This window comes from Peromyscus leucopus, chromosome 14, assembly GCF_004664715.2.
Source record: "Peromyscus leucopus breed LL Stock chromosome 14, UCI_PerLeu_2.1, whole genome shotgun sequence".
Taxonomy (NCBI): Eukaryota; Metazoa; Chordata; class Mammalia; order Rodentia; family Cricetidae; genus Peromyscus; species Peromyscus leucopus.
In genome coordinates this window covers 48,846,084-48,866,555 of record NC_051075.1, presented here as the reverse complement: position 1 = coordinate 48,866,555, position 20,472 = coordinate 48,846,084, and the positions used below count along the sequence as shown (strand labels likewise).

At 45.8% G+C, this 20,472-nt stretch overlaps 2 protein-coding genes across 7 annotated transcripts; one reads left to right on the top strand and one right to left on the bottom strand.

Annotated features, from left to right (window-relative positions):
• Slc10a1 (solute carrier family 10 member 1) lies at positions 1–12,326 on the top strand. Its single transcript, XM_028876151.2, has 5 exons — positions 1–487; positions 4,174–4,384; positions 6,768–6,946; positions 8,787–8,983; positions 11,777–12,326. The coding sequence occupies exons 1-5, from the start codon at positions 132–134 to the stop codon at positions 11,920–11,922; spliced, it is 1,089 nt and encodes a 362-aa protein (XP_028731984.1). The 5' UTR covers positions 1–131; the 3' UTR covers positions 11,923–12,326.
• Positions 12,327–15,035: 2,709 nt separating this feature from the next.
• Positions 15,036–20,037, bottom strand: Srsf5 (serine and arginine rich splicing factor 5). 6 transcript variants are annotated; one of them, XM_028876148.2, is made up of 8 exons: positions 19,770–20,037; positions 18,821–18,965; positions 18,210–18,280; positions 17,999–18,097; positions 17,735–17,804; positions 16,425–16,498; positions 15,935–16,045; positions 15,036–15,825 (listed from the first exon to the last, which is right to left on the bottom strand). In XM_028876148.2, the coding sequence occupies exons 2-8, from the start codon at positions 18,944–18,946 to the stop codon at positions 15,567–15,569; spliced, it is 810 nt and encodes a 269-aa protein (XP_028731981.1). In that variant the 5' UTR covers positions 18,947–18,965; positions 19,770–20,037; the 3' UTR covers positions 15,036–15,566. The 6 variants fall into 6 exon arrangements, with proteins under 6 accessions (XP_028731981.1, XP_028731977.1, XP_028731980.1 ...); XM_028876144.2 differs by having other exon boundaries at positions 15,036–15,828; positions 19,890–20,037; XM_028876147.2 differs by having other exon boundaries at positions 19,890–20,037.
• Positions 20,038–20,472: the final 435 nt, after the last annotated feature.

The window sequence follows — 20,472 nt, the reverse complement described above, 5'->3', positions numbered from 1 at the left end:
CTATTATTTGTCCACAGCTATATTTTGTCCAGAAACCCTGGCCTAAAAGGGAACTAAAGAGAACACCCAGCAAGCACTGGGCAAGGCAGGCCAGCAGCAGAGAGCAAGGGTGGTCCCCGCTGTGCCCGAGGATGGAAGTGCACAATGTATCAGCCCCCTTCAATTTCTCGCTGCCACCTGGCTTTGGCCGCCGCCCCACAGACAAGGCGCTGAGTGTCATCTTGGTGTTAATGCTGCTATTCGTCATGTTCTCACTGGGCTGCACCATGGAGTTCAGCAAGATCAAGGCTCACCTGTGGAAGCCCAAAGGGGTGATCATCGCCATGTTGTCCCAGTATGGCATCATGCCCCTCACTGCCTTTGTCCTGGGCAAGGTCTTCAGGCTGAACACAGTTGAGGCACTGGCCATCCTCATCTGTGGCTGCTCTCCTGGAGGGAACCTGTCTAACCTCTTCACCTTGGCCGTGAAGGGGGACATGAACCTCAGGTAAGACTGAGAGTTAGGAGGAAGTAGTGTGGGATAGAGTGCGGTGGAGACGTCATAATCTGGAGAAAATCTGGGCTGGAGCCAGGAAAGGAGGGAGTAAGAGTTGGATTAAGGCTGGCGTTGATAGTCAAGGGTTTTTGCTCAGTTGGGGTAGGCTCTAGAGTCTCTTCGGTTTAAGTACCAAGTGAAAAGTGTCAAGCTGGTCCAGAGGCATCTTAGACACCCCTGAACTCACAGAGGTGTCTCAAGGAAGACAGATTTCAACCAGAGTACCTGACAACTGAAGCCACCTGACTATGGCATGGTGTTGGCTCTGAAGCTAAAAATCTAGAAGGGGAATAATGGGTTCTGAACATCCCAGGGAGACCAAGGTGACTTGGGACCAAATGAGCATCTCAAATTCCCACAGAGAAGAGACTCCACAGGCTCTCCCCCAGTATCTGGGCATCTGAGGTATGCTGAGACCCTTCACCCAGTTGTCAAGATGTAGTGAGATTGCCATCTGAAGACACCTCAGGGAGAACTGAGGTCCCAGCACTTGCCCAGGTTAGGCTGGACCCCACTCAGTCTGACAAGCAGAGAGGAAAGCCAGCAACAACAGCCTGAGTTCAGAGCATCCTGACCAGAAACCAGCAAGGTCCCTCTCCTGAACAGCCTGACTCCTCGGGCATGGTGAAGTTATCTGTCCTTCACACAGATGTGACTGTTGTGGTGAATGCCCCCAGAGGAGGTCCTCTCAGCATGCTTGGGCTGTCCACGCCATGGCTGAACTCACTAGCAGAAGCAAAGCCTCGGGCTTAAGGCAGTCTCCTCTGGATCTGTCCTTAGTGGAGCTGTTCAATATCAGGTGAAGCAGGGAACCCAGAGCCTATCTCCTTGTGCATCCTGTCCGTGACGGAACTTTACAAAGAAAACTAACCAAGAAGGCTCTCCTGGCGAGGCAAAGCGATACTCATGAAATTGGGGGGAGGGACAAGGTTTGTCACACCTCATGTGTCCCAGGTTAAACCTCAGTTCTGATGCAGAAGGAATTGGAGTCGCACTAGTCAGAGAATGGGGCACTCTGAGGGAATCTGTATGCCCGTGGAAGCAGCAGGATGGGAATGAGGTTGGGGACAGTATGAAGGACCACGAGCGGCCGCTAATGAGGCCTCTCCAACATCAGCTGCTCTAGAAGGTGGGTGGCCCCCCACTATACCCAGCCTGTGGTGAGATCAAGAACATGACCCCTGAGCTCTGCTCCTTGCTCAGCCTCTGGCTCCAAGTTCCAGACTCCCCCACGGGTGTTGATGTGGCCACCTTCTGTCCAAGTCCCCTCCTCCTAAGCTAACCTGCCCTCCTCATACACATTAACCATGCCTCGGACGCCGCTGGCTGAATGTGAACATCAGCCTCCTGTCCTGCTAGACTTTGAATCCCAGTTGTCCTGAGAAGTTACTACATGCATTATAGCAGTGACAGTGATGGTAAGAACTAAACATTCTTTTCAACGAAGTCAAATGTTAAACTTATTTAGTTTTTTATGTACATGGGTGTTTTGCCTGCATGTATGTCTCTGTGCAGTCCATGTACACCTGGTGCCCACGGAGGTCAGAAGAGAGCACTGGATTCCCCTAGAACTGGAGTTACAGATGGTTATGAGCTGTCATGTGGGTGCTGGGAATCAAACACAGATCGTCTGGAAGAGCAGCTAGTGCTCTTAACCACTGAGCCATCTCACCAGCCCCCAGCCAAGTCCCATTTTATTCTCTTAATACCCTTGCTGTCCACTGTATCCATCCTGCACTGATCCTTGTTTTGGTGGCTGACATGGATGGGTACATAGAGGAGGGAGTGCCGTAACTGACCACATTCACAGATGAGGAAACAGCCTTAGAGCTTAACACCTTTGGTCAGGGTCTGGCTGGCTGCAGAGCTGCTGTGTCTGCTCAGATGTTTTGCAAGCTAGCCTGTTCATTGGCAGACCGAATGGAGGCAGCCTGCCAGGCTCAAAGGTACTGGCCCCTCTGACCAGACATGCATATTGTATAGGTGAGGAATCCACAGTCATCACAGTCTTCTGCTTTTCTTTTTTTAAGACACATTTATTTTTATTTTATATATGTGAGTGTTTTGTCTGCATGTATGCAGGGACACTGTGCATATGTCCTGGTGTCCGTGGAGGCCAGAAGACTGTGCTGGATCCCCTGAAACTGGAGCCATAGATAGTTGTGAGTCACTATGTGGGTGCTAGGAGTCGAACCCTGGTCCTCTGGAAGAGCAGCCAGTGCTTTTAACAACTGAGCTATCTCTCCAGCCTCAAGATGTCTGCTTCTCAAGAGAAGATTGAACCTCCATTTTTAGGTGAAATCTCCAAAATTTCAAACATCATCAAGTCATCCAAATGTATTGAAAAGGCTGTGCAAGCCAAGCAATGTCTAAGGGTCAGATGTGGCTCCAAGGTCTACTTTGAGGTCTCTCCTTCAGCTCACCACGTCCCACTCAGAGTTAGAAGTAAATGGTGAGACTCCTATTATTCTGTTTTCCTCACTAGGAAACAGTTAAGAAACCTGCCAATGGTCTCCGGAAGAGCTGAGCAAAAGTTGTGTCCAGAGCTGGCTCAGGGCCCTCTCCCATGGTTTTTCTGTCTTCCGAATGTATTAAGTCTGAGGGGGGACACCAGACAGCCAGGCAGGGCAGTCCCTTCCTCAAAGACACAAAAGCAAGCCAAAACGCCTAGAGGAAGTGAGCTTGTTAGCAACAGCCTTGACTGCCCTGTTGCCGTCCTCAAACTGTCCTGCTGCCTTTCCCCTGTGGGTCCCCAAACAGCCTAGAGTCAGTGGCTAGGGAGACAAAAGGCCTGGACACCACCCCAGGGTCCCTACAAGTTTCCCACGATGACACAGGACGCCATTGGAATTCCTACACATTTCCCACTTCGCTGTAGGGACTGGATGGTCACTTCACAGTGTCCTCAGCTTGTGCCTCTGATCTTTCTATTCCGTTCAAGTTTACAAGTTAAGGGGGGGGGGGGGGGCTATGCACTGCACTCATTCTTAAGCAAGAAGGGTCTGGGTGCAGTGGTGCATGTCTGCTATCCCAGCTACCCGGGTGGCTGGGTGGCTGAGGCAGGAGCATGCTTGAGAGCCCATCTCAAAATAAAAGAACTTAGAAATAAGCGTGGTATGGTGGCACAGGCCCGTGGAAGGCGAAGGCAGAAGGCGTCATGAGTTCAAGGTCACCCTCCACGACACATGGAGTTATAGGTTACATCAGACCCCTGTCTGAAAAGGCAAAAACAAAAAAAGAACATATATAGAAAGGAAGAATGAAAATACAAACATGCCATCCCACCATAACCAGAAACAAGGTCCACAGTGTTACCATGGTTCCAGTCTTAGGAGTGAGAATCTGGAGGTCACCTCCCATCCGGGTCCCTTAGGGTAAACTGAGGATCACAACAGTCATAGATGCCAGCAGGTTGGGGATGGCTACCTCTGACTGCCAGTCCCCAGTATCTGTGATTGTGGAGGAAAATGCCTGAGGTTCTGGGACCATGACATTACACATCTCAGGGGACAAGGCACACAAAGTCCCAGAACACACTCTAGAACTCCTGACACAAAGCCAAAGTAAGCATGGTTTCTCTGGACATGGAGACACATCTAATTGGCTTCTTCTTTGTTCTTCCCTTATCTTTCACTCAGCATTGTGATGACCACCTGCTCCACCTTCACAGCCTTGGGCATGATGCCTCTCCTCTTGTACGTCTACACCAGAGGGATCTATGATGGAGATCTTAAGGACAAGGTGCCCTATAAGGGCATTATGATATCACTGGTCATGGTTCTCATTCCTTGCAGCATAGGAATCTTACTCAAGACCAAAAGGCCACGATATGTTCCCTACATCATCAAGGTAAGAACTCGGGACCCTGCTTAAATAAAGCATGGTAACTGAGCAATTACCACCATAGGCTACTTAGGAGAGCTTCTCTTTGACTCACTGTCCTAGGGGTTCTAGTTGGATGCTGGATCACTTGGCAAGGGCAGTTTGTCATAGCATGAACACAAGTTAGATCAGGTACTCACATTCCAAGACACAGCAGAGAAGACAGCATAGGACCCCTTATCCTTTCTCAACATCATGCCCCCAATGCCCTAAGAACCTTCTGGTAGGCTCCACACCCTGAGGCCCACAGTACTTTAGTAGTATCACCCCAGGGATCTGCCTTTAACCTATAGACATGTGGGGAGGTGGGTAGAGATAATTCATTCAAACCACAGCAGGCTTCCCTTATTATAAAGGTAAAATAGTCTATTCTTGGTGTATCTACTACTTAATGGGACTGTAATGTGAACAAATACTTTGAAGAGTCAGGAGAAAAAGAGAACACAGAATACATACGTGTGTGTCTATGTATGTATGTGTATGTATATGTATATATACACACATCTTATAATTAAAATAAAATTAGGTTTATAATCCCTCTTTGATGCTTAAAGTTTCTGCCATACACTTTGAGGGCTGGCTGTTTCAGAGTTTATATTTGAAGAAGGTAAAATAACACAAAAGAAAGTCCAACAGCAGCAGGCAAACAAGTCTGGTTAACAGTCTGTAGACTACTGAAGGCCAGGGGAGAGACCAAATAGAGAAGAACAGAGGGCAACAGGGCAGAACTGGCTGACTAGAAGAGACCAAGAGGAAGCAGGAATACTTCCAGCATCTCAAGGAGAGTTCACACAAGTGTGAAGAAACACTGTGGTGGCAGAGAGGGTACCGTATCATTGCTTGCCCTTAGGAGGATGTGCAACCGGTCAAGTACCCATATTCCTCCGTCTTTTTCATACTGGAGCCCAGCCCTGGCAGCCTCCTGTACAGAGCAAGTTAGTTCTAGGTGGCCAGCCAAGGCCCACACAGCGAGACCCTGTCTCAAAAAACCAAGTAAGCATCACACACAGGAATAAAATGGAAACCAGAGAACCACGTTGCAGCATAATCATTACAAAAATAACTGATAACCAAGAATTTTTTGCTATATTCAAAAGATGAAGAACAAAGACAAATTTACACGTTTTTTTGTTTTTTGTTTTTTTTTTTTGTCATTTTGAAGCATGCTGTAAAGAGCAAGGAAGAAAACTTAGATCCTTATGTTTCATAATGAAAACCCCATGCAATCATTTCACCAGAACCTGTGCACAGTGGTGCATAGAAAATGCAACTGTAAAGTTAACTTTGAGGATAAACACATGCCATTGCCCCCAATACACATTTCTACCTCACTCTCCTGGAGGGGACATGATGGATTTGCAGTCTATAATGCCACTACACATTTCTGGAACTTTCCCATCTAGTTTCCAGGTCACACAAGCAAGCTGTAGGGTTACACATCACTAGAGTTAAAAAGTAGGCTACCTAGTACAACCGTCTTGTGTATCAGCTTTGCTTCTAATGACTCTTGGCAATTTCCTTTTTTTTTTTTTTTGGTTTTTCAAGACGGGGTTTCTCTGTGTAGCTTTGCGCCTTTCCTGGAACTCACTTGGTAGTCCAGGCTGGCCTCGAACTCACAAAGATCCGCCTGCCTCTGCCTTCCGAGTGCTGGGATTAAAGGCGTGCGCCACCACCGCCTGGCAACTCTTGGCAATTTCCACAAGTCCAGTTCATCCTAGTTGTTCTCAACTTTCCTAATGCTGTGACCCTTTAATACAGTCCCTTCATGTTATGGTGACCCCCAACCATAAAATTATTTTTATTGCTGGTTCATAACTAATTTTGCCACTATTATGAATCTTTTCTGATGGTCTTAGGCAACCCCTGTGAAAGGGTCATTTGACCCCCGCCCCAAGAGGGTGTAACCTGTAAGGTGAGAACTGCTGCCTTAAAATAATGAAGTCCTTCCCTGTAATGGAGGCTGAGAAAAGCTCCAAAATATTTAGGGACAGTCTTGTGCAAATGTTTACAGACTGAAAATGTCATTCTGAAATGTACTGAAAAGTATCATGTTCATAGGACCAGGGAATCTCATCCCTTCACAGGTACAGCACATCACTGAAAATCTCACAGCGGTCTGGGCTAGGTCAAAAGCAGCTGGCTATGGCTGGCCGATGTGCTAGTCATTAAGGTATCGGCCAAATGTAAGTTTCCTAGCTACTTATGTAAGAAACCCAAAAAGATGGGAGGTACAGGCTTTTCATATCTCCTTCCCATTCTAATAAAATGATCTCTGCTACCAATACCTGTGTCTCCCCCATTGCTCTGGGCCCACTATGACCCTCTAACGGCCTCTTGTTCCCATGTCCAGGGAGGAATGATCACCACTTTCTTCCTCAGCGTGGCTGTCACAGTCCTCTCTGTCATCAATGTGGGCAATAGCATCGTGTTCGCCATGACACCACCATTACTGGCCACCTCCTCCCTGATGCCTTTCAGTGGCTTCCTGCTGGGCTATGTTCTCTCTGCTGTCTTCCAGCTCAATCCAAGGTAAGTCTCCGGTTCCATTTTCCTCAGAGGTTTTTCAAGACCAGGTTTCTCTGTGTAGCTTTAGAGCCTGTCCTGGAACTCACTTTGTAGTAGACCAGGCTGGCCTCAAACTCAGAGATCCGCCTGCCTCTGCCTCCCGAGTGCTGGGATTAAAGGTGTGCGCCACCCGGCTAGCCTCAGAGCCTTGAAGGGCAGAACATTTCCTGGCATATAGTCAAAGGCACCAACTGAACAAGGACTTTGGGCAATGAGAAATACCGAGGGGGGGTGGCGTGCACTAATAACAAAGTCTGCCCTCTCCCAGTGTTGAGATCCCTCATCCTGGAGCTGCCTGGCAATTGACGGACGCACTGGGGTAGCTTTAATGCCACTGCTAATACTCCTTGTCCACTCTCCTTGCTCTTCTGACAACAATGTAGGATGAAGTTATGCTATGTGGTACTCCAAGCTCAGGTCTTTAGCTACAGCACAACCCAACTCACAAATACAGTAAAAGAACCGTAAAAGAACAGTCCACTTGAGAGTCTGTAGGAACATCAGAGACCTGTTAGCCTAAATAGATAAAATACTTATGTGGGAGTCTATAGCACAGTGGTTCTTAACCTTCCTAATGCTGCAACACTTTAACACAGTTCCTTGTGGTGGTGACCCCAACCATAAAATTATTTCATTGCTACTTCCCAACTGTAATTTTTTTTATTGTTAGGAATCATAATGTAAATATGTGCTTTACAATGGTCTCAGGTGACCTGATAGTCACTCAACCCCAAAGTTGAGAACCGCTGCATTAGTAGAATTTCCCAACAATCCAAGAGAAACTCATTTTTAAAACACACACAGCCGGGCGGTGGTGGCGCACGCCTTTAATACCAGCACTCGGGAGGCAGAGGCAGGCGGATCTCTGTGAGTTCGAGGCCAGCCTGGGCTACCAAGTGAGCTCCAGGAAAGGCGCAAAGCTACACAGAGAAACCCTGTCTCGAAAAACCAAAAAAAAAAAAAAAACAAAAAAACACACACAAAATCCACTATTACAGTCTTGTTGATAAAGATGAAATTACTGTGCATGTACCACACAAGATAAAAGGCTGCCGTAACAATAGTGCTGCAGAACTACTAGTTCTACAGATCACAATGGCCATAGCAGTACTCATAATACACTAAAGCTAGCAAATTACTTGAACACACTTTGGAACATGTATTAATTAAATATAAACATCTTGCTCGTCAATCCACAAAATGCAAAGCAAAATTAGGGAAATAAAGCTTTCAAAGATACATAATGGGACTGACGTTTGCTTTTAATGACAAGTTCCAGAGCTAAAGATATGTAAGCTACAAACAGGTACAAGATGAGGTCTGTGACATCTCAATCTCCCAGTCTAGTCAAATGTGCAACTACGTGCAACTAACTTAACAAGCTAATGATACTGGCTCCCAGTTTTACTTATCTGCCAGTCACTTTCAAGTTTTAACTTAGCAATTCTATAAAAGAAGACCAATCAAAATTTCCCAACAATTCAAAAGGCTTCCTTGGGGCTAGATGGATGAAGCTCAGTGGTAGTTACATGCCTAGCACATACAAGGCCAAGTAGTCGGTAGCATATGTGTGCATGCACACACAGCCTTTTATAAACTTTCTGTACTGTTCAGTCACCATCCTTCTCAGCGTTAGATTGGTGAGGAGCCAGGTTAACTTTTTCCAAACCCGTGTGTACTTCAACCTCCTGTTTCCTCCCACTGTCTTGTGCTGGATGCTGTAGACCTAAAGTATCAGAAAGGGGAAGGGTAGGCACGGCGGCTGCCAACTGTCTTCTGTTAAGCACGTTTCCCCACCACACAGGTGCAGGCGCACCATCAGCATGGAAACAGGATTCCAAAACATTCAACTCTGTTCTACCATCCTCAACGTGACCTTCCCCCCTGAAGTCATTGGACCACTGTTCTTCTTTCCTCTTCTCTACATGATTTTCCAACTTGCAGAAGGAATTCTCTTCATTGTTGTCTTCCGGTGCTATGAGAAAATCAAGCCTCCCAAGGGTAAGTACTGCATCATCTCCCCTTTGAGTACTGCCACATTAGACCTGAGCTTCCAACAAGAGGTTCCCTGCAGGGACCTGAACCAGGGTAGCAAGAAAACTATGCAAGACTTTAAAGAGTGAAGATCATTTCCATCAGTAGCACTGTCTTTAGTTGAGAAAATCAAGTTGTGAGGTTTCTCAAGGGACAGGCAATATGAGACCACTTTGTCTAAGCAAAGAACCTTCACTATGATAGGACACAACTACCTTGGACCTAAGATATTTCTAGGGTGTTTGGGAAGCTTCAGCATTCTTACAGTAAGTATTCCATTTTCTCTAACCAGGTCAGAGTCCTATTACCCTAGTGCCCTATAGAAAAAACACAATACAGTCCTAATGCAACAGAATCCAGAGATTCCATTCTGGTTACACAGTCATTCAATCACAGACTTCTTTAATACATAACTGGTATGATTTGTACTGATTACTCGAATCAGACATTTTGTTTTTTGAGACAGGGTTCCTCTATAGCCCAGCTGTCCTGAACTTGCTCTGTAGACCAGGCTTGCCTCCAACTCGGAGATCCACTTGCCTCTGGATTAAAGGTGCTGGGATTAAAGGTGTGCTCCACCACCACTTGGCTAAGAGCATTTTTCTTAAAAAGTTCAGAGCAAGTTTATTATATTCAGAACATAACTGAACCTCAAAGCCCAGAATCCCTCACTCAAAGTGCTTCTAAATGGTTCAGAGGCAGCTGAACAGTAGAGAGCACTTCCAGGGGCTGGAGTGATGGCTCATGGTTGCTCTTCCACAGGACTCACAAGACAGCTCATACTAAAGTCCTAGAGGATGCCCTCTTCTGGCCTCCATTGACACTGCATGCAGTGCAAAGACATGCAGAGAAATAACCCATATACATAAAAACAAATTGGTCTTTAAATTGTGTGCATGTGTACATGCACAAACACATGCAGTCACACAGCTTAGCAGTGAGCACCTGCTGAGTCCTCACCAGCCACCACAGTACTCTTGTTTTTGTGGTACTGAGTATTCCAATTGTTCATGTGTACAAAGTAAATACTCTACCCTCGATCTTTGTTTCCTGTATGTAGCTCAGGCTAGCCTCAAAGAGGAGATTCTCCAGCCTCCAAGTGGTCATCACATTACACATCATGTACCATGTCCAGGAGGTATCTTTCTAGTAGTGGGAAATCAAACTCAGGATGTGACATGCTAGGAAAGCATTCTGCCACCAAGTTACATCCCTGAACCCTCACGAATGTCTCTTTAACAAAAAGCTCTCGGATGGTGGTAGCGCATGCCTTTAATCCCAGTACTTGGAAGGCAGAGGCAGATGGATCTCTGTGAGTTCGAAGCCAGCCTGGTCTACAGAGCAAGAGCTGGGACAGGCACCAAAACTACACAGAGAAACCGTCTCGGGGAAAACAAAACAAAACAAAACAAAACAAAAAGCTCAACACTGCTTCATAACAGCTATTTCCCAACATCTTTTTTCCTAACCACCCAGTTTCTTCTACTGCATCACAATTTTAGTAAAACCAAAGCTGAGATTCTTCCCAGGAACTGTGATTTGCACCTCAAGACAGATACAAAACTTTGCCTGGTAAAATTGACCATTACTATATTAGCAAACGCCAACTTTCCCTTTGCAATTTAGATGTAATCCTGGTTATCAAGAAACCAAAAAGGAAAGCGAAGAGCTGGTCACACTACAGAACCACTAAAACCTTTGGTTCAAAACTAGCTGGGCAAAGAACCTAAGTCTGAGCCTCTCCTCTAAACAATCTTGTCACTTATTACCCAGTGGTAATAAGTGGGCAACACTTTCATAAACAGTGCAAGGGATGGCACTTCTAGAGCCAACAATTAGGTTCCAGGCTTAAAGGGCTGTGGTCCCAGAAGACCTGTAATAACCTTCAAGACTCTGGATTTTCCATCAAGACCTTGAAAAGGCCGATTTTATAAAGACCCCAGTACCAAAACTGAGTGAAAAGTTTGACCCATTTCTTCTGCTAAAGTGGGAGAGCATGAAAGAGAGGACCTTCCTGACTCCTGTCTTCAAAGTTCCTCACCACTCCACATAGGGGTTTAAAAAAATTAATAGAAAAACCAACCGGATTGAGGAAAGTAGGGGTTGGCAGTCTGAAACATCTGACCAGATTCCCCTAAAGCTTCTTCCTGCCTTCCCTTCCTTCAGAATCTGTCATTACTTACCTAAACCCACTTTTCTCTACTGCTTTATTGTGTGAGTTGTTACAGAGTGATGAAAAACCTGCTCAAAGTGCTAACACATTAGGGATCTCAAAGGAAAAACAAATCTTTCATTCTAAAAGGGCTGAGATGGTAGATACAGAGCACCCTCTGGAGTTCCTGTATTTGGACAAGTTTTGTGTTTGTCTTAGTTACTGTTCTATTGCTGTGATGCTAGACACCAGACCAAGGCAACTTACAAAAGGGTTTATTGGGAGCTTACAATTTCAAAGAGTTAGAGTTCACGTCCTTCATGCAGGGAGCATGGCAGCAGGCATCACATTGGAGCAGTAACTGAGAGCTTACATCCTGACCCACAAACAGGCAGGGAAAGGCTAACTAGGAACGATGAGGCATGAAGGCTCCTGAAACCTCAACAACCCACCCCAAGTGACACACCCTCAACAAGGCCACCCCATCTAATCCTTCCCAAACAGTTCCTCCAAGCGAAAACCACACATTTAAATATAGAGCCTATTGGGGCCATGCTCATTCAAACCACCACAATATTACTCAGTCATTCTCTATTTTGACTTCACAGACAAAACGAAAGTCATCTACAAGGCTGCTGCAACTGAAGATGCTAGTCCAGCTCTGGAAAAAGGCACCCACAATGGCAATGTTCCTTCTACACAACAACCTAGCCCTTCCCACAATGGACTGGATTCTGATCAGGTGAAAAATTAGAAGCAGCAAGAAAGAACAAGCAAAGAAGAACAAGAAAGAACTTGCCTGAATGTTTGTATAGCACTTCCAGCAAATCACTTTCTAGCAAAACCTAAGCTAGAGGAGCAATCTACCCAGGAACCCTCACCCATCCCCAACATGGAATTTGCTATTTGTTCAGAAACTCAAAGTCAACCTTAAAGTACAAAGCAAGATTGTCAAACCAAAAGTACCCTTCAGTGGCTATGAACACTTAGGAAGGCTGCACTCACCGCCCCCACCACACACACAGCAGTATATGATGAGCATTAATGTCACTATTTCTAAACTTACCAGTAGGTAGGTGTTCATTAAACATCTACAACTTGTTTCAAGTAACTCAAAAGGAAATAAACTGTAATACTAATAGTTCTAATTTATGAAAAGTCCGGATCTTAATTCTTTTTCCCTTTGCCACATGCCTTATGCTCAAGTTCAAATCAATACCAAGTACACAAGTGTCTGAGCAGTGGTGGCATACACTTGAATCACAGCACTCAGGAGGCAGACCTGTGACTCCCAGGCCAGCCTGGTCTACAAGGAGTGTTCAAGACAGTGTTACACAGAAACAAAAACAAAACGCACAAAAGCAATTAAACAGGACAAAATTGCCACCCACTACCACCACGAGAGGGTTTCAAATATCAGAAGAGAAATTCTTACTTAAAAAGCCAAGAAACAAGCTGACACAATTACACTTGATGCCCGTTCTATCGGTTTACCTGTGAGTGCCATCAGGCACTGTGAAAACTTTAGAGGAAGTACTACTATACAGAAAAATACTTGAACCTTCGTATTTCCTCTATACCTAAACATCTTGCACTTTTTACTCAGATGCCCAAAAACACTGAAAGATGAACAAACTACCCAATGCATAGTCGAACATGGTTAGCTTTTTTTAAAAAAAAAATATATTTTTATTTTAAGGATTTATTTATTATGTATACAGTGTTCTGTCTGCACGTATCCCTGCAGGCCAGAAGAGGGCACCAGATCTCATTACAGATGGTTGCGAGCCACCATGTGGTTGCTGGGAATTGAACTCAGGACCTTTGGAAGAGTAAGCAGTGCTCTTAACCTCTGAGCCACCTCTCTAGCCCAACTACGTTTTTATTTACTAGTGATCAGGTACAACTGAAGCCATATTAAGGCACCTGTCTGGCAAAGTGGCAATACTAACAAGCATTCCCAGGACCAGAACAAGGTTCATCTTTACCATGTTTTTATTAAATTAAAAAAAAAGTATGGTGCCATACCCTTTGAAGCACATGCTCACATGCCTGCTAAAGCAGCAGGTGGTTTGCTCAGGTTTGAGGTCAGCCTGAGCTACACAGTACCTAGCAAGCCCAAGTTTTCAACCAAAAAAATAAGTTTAGGTATGTTAGGGCAGTCTAACACCAACAATTTGGGGGAGGGCACAAAAGAAAGAAAAATTGAGGCCATTAGCTACACAGTAAGTTGAAAGCCAGCCTAGGATATAAGCCAGTATCAACTCACCACAAAATACCATTTTTTAATTTGGAGGTTCATCTGTTCAATGACTACCACTGTGCAAGATGTGATTAACTAATGTAAAGATCTGGCATTCAGGAAAGGCTGAACTGGGACTTCAAACTATCCTTAGAAGTAGAAGAAGCCAGGGCGGTGGTGGCGCAACACCTTTAATCCCAGCACTCGGGAGGCAGAGCCAGGCAGATCTCTTGTGAGTCAAGGCCAACCTGGGCTACAGTGAGTTCCAGGAAAGGCGCAAAGCTCCACAGAGAAACCGTCTCGAAAAACCAAAAAAATAAAAAATAAGTAGATGAAAGGAAACTACTACTCGTCTTGAGACTTCTAAGGCTGTGTGGCACACAAATTTGAAGTACAACACTCAAGAGTCAGTGGCAGGTGCATCTGAGCTAGGCCAGCACATAGCAAACCCCAAAACAACCAGGCCCAGACACAATGAAGCCTTGTCTCAAAACAATCTCACTGCCTAACTTCTCAAACTCAGGTCTTAGCATTCACTTCACCCTGATGCAGGACTTAGGAAAGAGAAGGCTAGATTCTGTCAGTGTTATGGCAACAGTTCCCTAAGTAAACAAGCACACCACTAGTCCTAGATCTAGCCTGTTGTAAGGATCAGCTGTCTCATTCTCTTACTGGAATTAGCAAGTAACCAGCCTTCCTAACAAGGCTTATCTTTTCCCAAACCTAGTCCCAAATGCCTGCCCTCACTACCAAACTTTGCACAAGCAAACAAGCTCATTTTTCCTACTTCTATTCCATATGGCAGGAATGAGTATGCTCGTCTCGTCCTGAGGTATTAATAGAACTAGAAATGCTGGATCCTAACAATTGACCCCTTAACTTGTCCTTTGAAAAGTCCCTAAATTTCCTAGGTGGTAATGCAGTTTTGAGGATTCACTCAACATCAAGCACTTAGGTTCTGCTATCAAATACTTACCAAGCTAGCACCTGGCAACTAGGCTTTCATCAAGTAAACTCACTTACAGGGCAGCTCTCTCTCAGAGATAGACTAAATGACTACCTATTAAAACTGGGCTAGAGGATGGGTGGCTAATTCCAGTAATTGGAAACAGAGGCTAGCCTGATCTACAAAAAGCGAGTTCCAGGACAGTCATGGCTACATAGAGTAACCTGTCTCGAAAATCTAATACATGCATATAGTTTTGTCTCTCAGAACTGAGCCCAGCACATGAAAATCCCTAAAAGCTCAACCACTGAGAAATTGTAATATGACAATCCCAACTGTGTTACATCTGTCAAGAAGCCAAGACAACATCTGCACTGGATCTTAGTGTTTATCAAAGCACTGCCCATTCTGCTCTTAGGGTAAGTAACCTGATGGCAATACAAGTCAGGTGGCAATTGGAAAGCATGGAGGAACAGAAATAAGGTTAACTGCCATTCAACTTAGTTGTCGGTTTTCAACTTGGCCCCTTTAACTAGCTTCAAACAGCAAAATAAACTCGCAAGCCCATACCACACTACATCAGGGTTTTACATGTGTAGTTTTAACTTAGGATACACTGAATGGAATAGAATAATAAACCATACAGGACTTCTTGAGAGAAAAAGACCAAAAGCAATTGTATAATACTTGATATATTTTATTATCAATAACAAACAGCTGCTTTAACGTCTGTCTACAGCTGCTAATGATGGGTGAGAAGACACCCTGACCCTAACAAGGAAAACTCATATTAAGCCTTTATATACAAGCAAATTAGAGCTCTTTTAAAGTGTCCAAAGCTATTAGTTTAATTGAGTAATTAAACTAATCAAGTTAACGTATCTGAACAATGAACTAAAATGTTCAAAAGTTTTTCTAGTACAAAAAATTAAATGCTTTAGTTATAAAAGAGCTCTGTCAATATACACAAACTATATACTTCAGACAGTCACAAAAGTGTGAGCAGAAGGCTTATCAAAAGACATTTAATACAATTAGTTTTCAACATCCCCTTGGTGGTCCACATCTACAAAGAAATCCAGCCCAACCCCCTCCAAACCCACCCCCACAGAAAAGCACATACTTACCAGAATTTTTAGCAAGTATGGTTTGGGAATTTGTTTTGTTTTTTTTTTAAAAAAAAAGGCCCCCAGGGCAAGTTATTTACAGTTTAATTGCCACTGTCAACTGATCTGGACCTAGACCGAGATCGGGACCTCTGGCGATCCACAGATGCTGGAGACTTAGATCTACTTGAAGAACCACGTTTCTGGCTCTTCTCAGGCACAGGAGATCTACTACCAGAACGAGACTTGCTCCGGCTCCGGCTCCTGCTCCTTGAGCGGCTGTAAGACTTGCTCCTACGGGAACGAGATCGGCTCCGGGACCTAGAGGAACTCCTGGTCCGAGATCGTGACCTGCTTCTTGACCTGCTAAGAAAAATGGGGAGGAAAGAGAGAAGAAAAGACAATCAACCTGTATGACAAAGCTCTAAATATTAAGTAAAACTTTTGGTTTAAAAATATTAATAAAGAATACCTGTGCCTTTTGCTTCCTTCAATTAATTTGATTTTTCTCCCGTTAATTTCCTTTCCAGAAAGCTTTTCAATAGCATTCTTTAAGTCACCATAAGAGGCAAACTCAACTACCCTAAAATGGGAGAGAAAAAAATTCCTTTAAAGCCTATGTATCCAACAGCCTTGTAGACTGTCTACACAGATCAAGACAACCACTGAGTCCATTCCCTGCTTGCCCATTATTGCTGATGATATACACAGCACAGCTCGGTTCTGAGGCAGACAACTGTTTGTGTCTGGCATGTCTCCCCATGTACTGTCAAATGTGTAGCAGTATGCCAAGTCTCTACTAAATGACAAAATCAACAATCCCTTGTGATAAAACCTGTCCCCCAAAACTGCCAAATGCAAAACTACCACAATCAAGCATGTACATACATATTTTAGATCTTAGCAATGTCACAATGAAATTGCCAAAGTAAGCAAAAGGCTCAACTCCAGTGCATACTCACCCTTCATTTAGTTTAGGCCGATGTGCATCCGCAAAGGTTACTTCCCCAGCTTGTCTCATGAAATCTTTGAGATCCTTAACACAAGACAATTATGTTAAGGAGAGAAAGGGCAAAGTGACAGACAAACAACCACATGGTATAAAAACAAGACTACTGAAAGAGAAGTTGTTAGATAAAGTACAAACATGGTGTATACCACACTTGTATTCTATCAGAGTTCAAAAATTATGCCAGGGCACGAAATAAGCAAATAGCATATTGCTTTTAAGCAAAATGCTAGAGGAAAATCCCGATTTTTAACATTATAGTATTAGTTTAACTGAGCTCAATACAAAAGGGGGGAAAACAAACAAAAAAACAAAACAAACAACAAAAAACCCAAAAAGGAACAGTACATGTTTTAAAGACTAAAGTAGTTTTATATATATATATATGAAAGAAAAAAAAAAAAAAAAAAACATTTACAAGACACCAGTTATTTTGTGCCCCATATGTCATTAAAAAAATTTACTTTACCTTTATTAACATTTCCCTAGGCTAGTCAAGCAGCAAACCATTAAGCGGTCGGAGAAACCTTCATGACATAGGCCCGACTGGCTCTTCGCCACCCACTTGAAGGATACTACCCAATCGATGGAAGCCTTTAATCGCACAGCCCTCCCTATTAGCAGACTACTGGCGATGCAGACATGTTTTACTCTTGTGCAGTTACCAAGGACCACTTTACTGCGATCAGGATTCCAACGACCAACTAATTGCGTATCTTTCAACTCTTTCGACCAGGACCTCTTATTCGGAAGCGTTACAGGAAGACAGCTCTCAACTTAGGGATCAGATCACGTTATCAACGTTCTGGGATCGCTGCAACCCGGCACTTCAAGTAAGTGCACCGATTACGTCTAGACCGGCAAACACAGATCTAGAGGTGGCCAACTGATCACTGTAGGAGCTGACTGGCAAAGTCAACCAGGCCCAACCAAGAGTGACCAAGACAACGATTAGGATAACCCACAGGCACTCCTCGTCATAAGGCCAACGACACAGATAGGCTGGCAAATAAAGGGTTTAATATTTGGTTAAAATTGATTTTTAAAAACATTGAAAAAAATAACCTCAAAACAATTACATTTGATCACTAATATTAAAATCTGAAACATCCCCCAGTTACATTTAATTAAAGTTTAAAAGTATAATTCAATTAAATCCATTAATTTAAGATAAAAGTTTTAATATTAATAAAACATTAACTACCCATTAACATTTTAAATGCCACATTAAATAAAATAACTCAAAACTGTATTTCAACAAACCTGCCAGCTGACTCTTGAGGATAAATTCTCAACTATAAGTCGATTTTCTGTTCTTACAGGTGGAGCATTTCTGAGGAAGAAAGAAGCAGTGTCAGATGCTATGTACCATGAAGCATTTTACTGCCGAGTTTAAGCAACCAAACAGTGATTCAAGCACCTCCATCAAGCGTCTGGGTTCTCAGTATGTGAACTAACATGTCTCAGAATAATACGCTGCTAATGGTTCCTATCCTAAACACTAGAGGCCATTTTCCCACCACATACCGTCTATCATTTCTTGGTCTTCGACTACTAAAACGGTCAGAGTATCGTCCTCTTCCTCGCCCACCTCGAGATCGAGCACGGGCATGTTCAATTGTAACTCTATGAAGAGATGGAAAATGCCTATTACATGCTTACACTACACACTTAAACACTCCACAGACAGTTTGCTCTATTATCCTGGATAAACTACCTATAAACTGATCATGCCTACCTTTCACTGCAAAGTTCTTTTCCATCAAGTTCATAAACAGCATCATCTGCATCCCTGGGGTCCTCAAATTCCTAAAAATTGACATTACAGTAAAGAGCTTTTGGACATGCATTCTACAGAGTATTAAAATCATGAAAAGTGTTAGAATGAATGAGATATACCTTAAACTCAAATACATATAAACCTAACCAAGAGGTGACTGGGAATGAGTTCCAGCCAGCCATTATTTTTAATCCTTTCTTAATAGATCTCACAGACTCAAGGCTGCATTTTTCTGGAGAAAATTTACACATGAACTCAATCAGCTTAAAGTCATCGCTTATCACAAATACTCTACCTGCTTGTGTGTGTGTGTGGTTTTTCGAGACAAGGTTTCTCTGTGTATTTTTGGAGCCTGTCCTGGATCTCCCTCTGTAGCCCAGGCTGGCCTCGAACTCAGAGATCCACCTGGCTCTGCCTCCCGGTGCTGGAATTAAAGGCTTGCGCCTCCACCACCACCACCACCACCCGGGACTACCCACTTTTGTTTTGTTTTTCCAAGGCAGGGTTTCTTCTCTGTGTAGCCCTGGCTAGCCTCAACCCACTTCTTGACAGAGTTCGAAACAACTTACCACAAACCCAAAACCTCTTTTCAGATCAATGTCTCTGATCCGTCCATAACCCTTGAAGAATCTTTCCACATCCTTCTCCCTCGCTGCTGGATTTAGTCTCCCGATGAACACTCGACAGCCACTCATGATGCCCGGCTAGTGTTTCCTGTGGAGACAGTCAATCAACGGAGACGAGCTCAATGGACCGCACAGGGGAACACACTAAGTCAAGCAGGCTGGAGCACATACAAGAGCCTAAGAACGTGTACCAACTACTCTGACCACAGTGCCGGGCCCCTCCCGGCCACAATCCAAATTGGGACTCAACTCTTCAAACGACCCTCTCTCTCTCTCTTCCCAGGTTCCACGCCACGGCCGACCGCAACGCCCGGAGGCCGCCTTTCCGGACTACGCAGGCGCGCTCCGTCCCCGGCTCCCGGGGTGCTCCCCCCCTCCTTCCTCCTCTCTTCTCCTTCCTCCCCTCTGCCGCAGTTAGGAAACGCCGAGAACTGCGGGCGGCAGCCGGCCCGCCCTCCGCGGGGCCTCGTCCAATCGCCGCCGGCCGCGCACGCGCCGCGGCCTCCCCGAGCGTCACGAGCCGGGGTCGCGCGACGCCGACGACGACGACGACGCCGAGCGTGCGCAGTCGGCCGCGGGCGCGTTCGCTGCACAAAATGGCGGCGGCCGGGGCTGCGGCGGGGAGGAGGAGCGAGCGAGCCAGCCGAGCCCAGGTTCCCCAGGCCCGGGCGAGCCGGGGCCCTGAGCACCGCGCCTGCCGGCCAGGGGGCGACCCCCCCGGCCAGGCCGGCCCCCGGCGTCCGGGGCCGGAGAAGCGCCGCTTCCCCCTACCCACGCTGTGTCGTCGTCGTCGCCGTCCCCCCACCCACCCACCCACCCCCCGGCACGCCCGCCCTTCCGCCTCGGGTCCCCCTCAAGCGACCCCCAAAGGGAGACGTGCCCCAGCGCCCACCTCAAATCAACTCGCGCTCTCTAGACGCCGTCCTCCGCACAGAGCGAAGCCCCGGCCACTCGCGGCCATGAAGAAGCCTCGATCCGAGAAGCCTTGCCCTCAAAGCGAGCCACCACTCACCTACCGGACACGGTCTGCGGCGGCTGAGACCCGGACAGGTCCGCAGTCGGCGACGGAGCTGGCGGCCTCCCGACTACAGACCCCGACCTCAACTCCTCTACGGCTCGCCACAACTGACGCACTTAGCGGCTCGGGCGTTGCACAAAATGGAAGGAACGCGCCGGCGTCACTTCCGGGGGGCGGCGCCAGACGCTCGGGGCGGCCGCCCCGGTTGGAGCCAAGGGACGGAAGTGTCCGCCCCAGCCGGAAGTCCAGGTGGGGCGGGGTTTCCCTTTCGAGGACCACCCCCCACCCCACCCCCGGACCCCCGAGAGGACTCCGGCGGGTGGGAGGGCGGCTATGGTTGGCGACGTTCGCTCCGTCACTCGTCTTTGGATACGAAAAGATGTATCCGAAGCTTTTCCCGGCTACCTCGAAGGTTACCAGGTTAAAAGAAACCCAGGCTTTACCAGAACACCCGTTTTTGTTTTTGTTTTTTAATTGTATACACTTCTGAAAAATTCATTTACGCCGGGTGGCGGCGGCGCAAGCCTTTCATCCCGGCACTCGGGAGGCAGAGGCAGGTGGATCTCTGTGAGTTCGA

Excerpts from the sequence above, each read along its gene's own strand:
- Slc10a1 (XM_028876151.2), top strand. The coding sequence starts at position 132 with ATGGAAGTGCACAATGTATCAGCCCCCTTCAATTTCTCGCTGCCACCT. Across the intron at positions 4,385-6,767 it reads ATGTTCCCTACATCATCAAG|GGAGGAATGATCACCACTTT; the intron begins GTAAGAACTCGG and ends TCCCATGTCCAG. Across the intron at positions 6,947-8,786 it reads GTCTTCCAGCTCAATCCAAG|GTGCAGGCGCACCATCAGCA; the intron begins GTAAGTCTCCGG and ends CCCACCACACAG.
- Srsf5 (XM_028876144.2), bottom strand. The coding sequence starts at position 18,946 with ATGAGTGGCTGTCGAGTGTTCATCGGGAGACTAAATCCAGCAGCGAGG. Across the intron at positions 18,098-18,209 it reads AAAGAACTTTGCAGTGAAAG|AGTTACAATTGAACATGCCC; the intron begins GTAGGCATGATC and ends ATCTCTTCATAG. Across the intron at positions 16,046-16,424 it reads CGGCCTAAACTAAATGAAGG|GGTAGTTGAGTTTGCCTCTT; the intron begins GTGAGTATGCAC and ends CTCCCATTTTAG.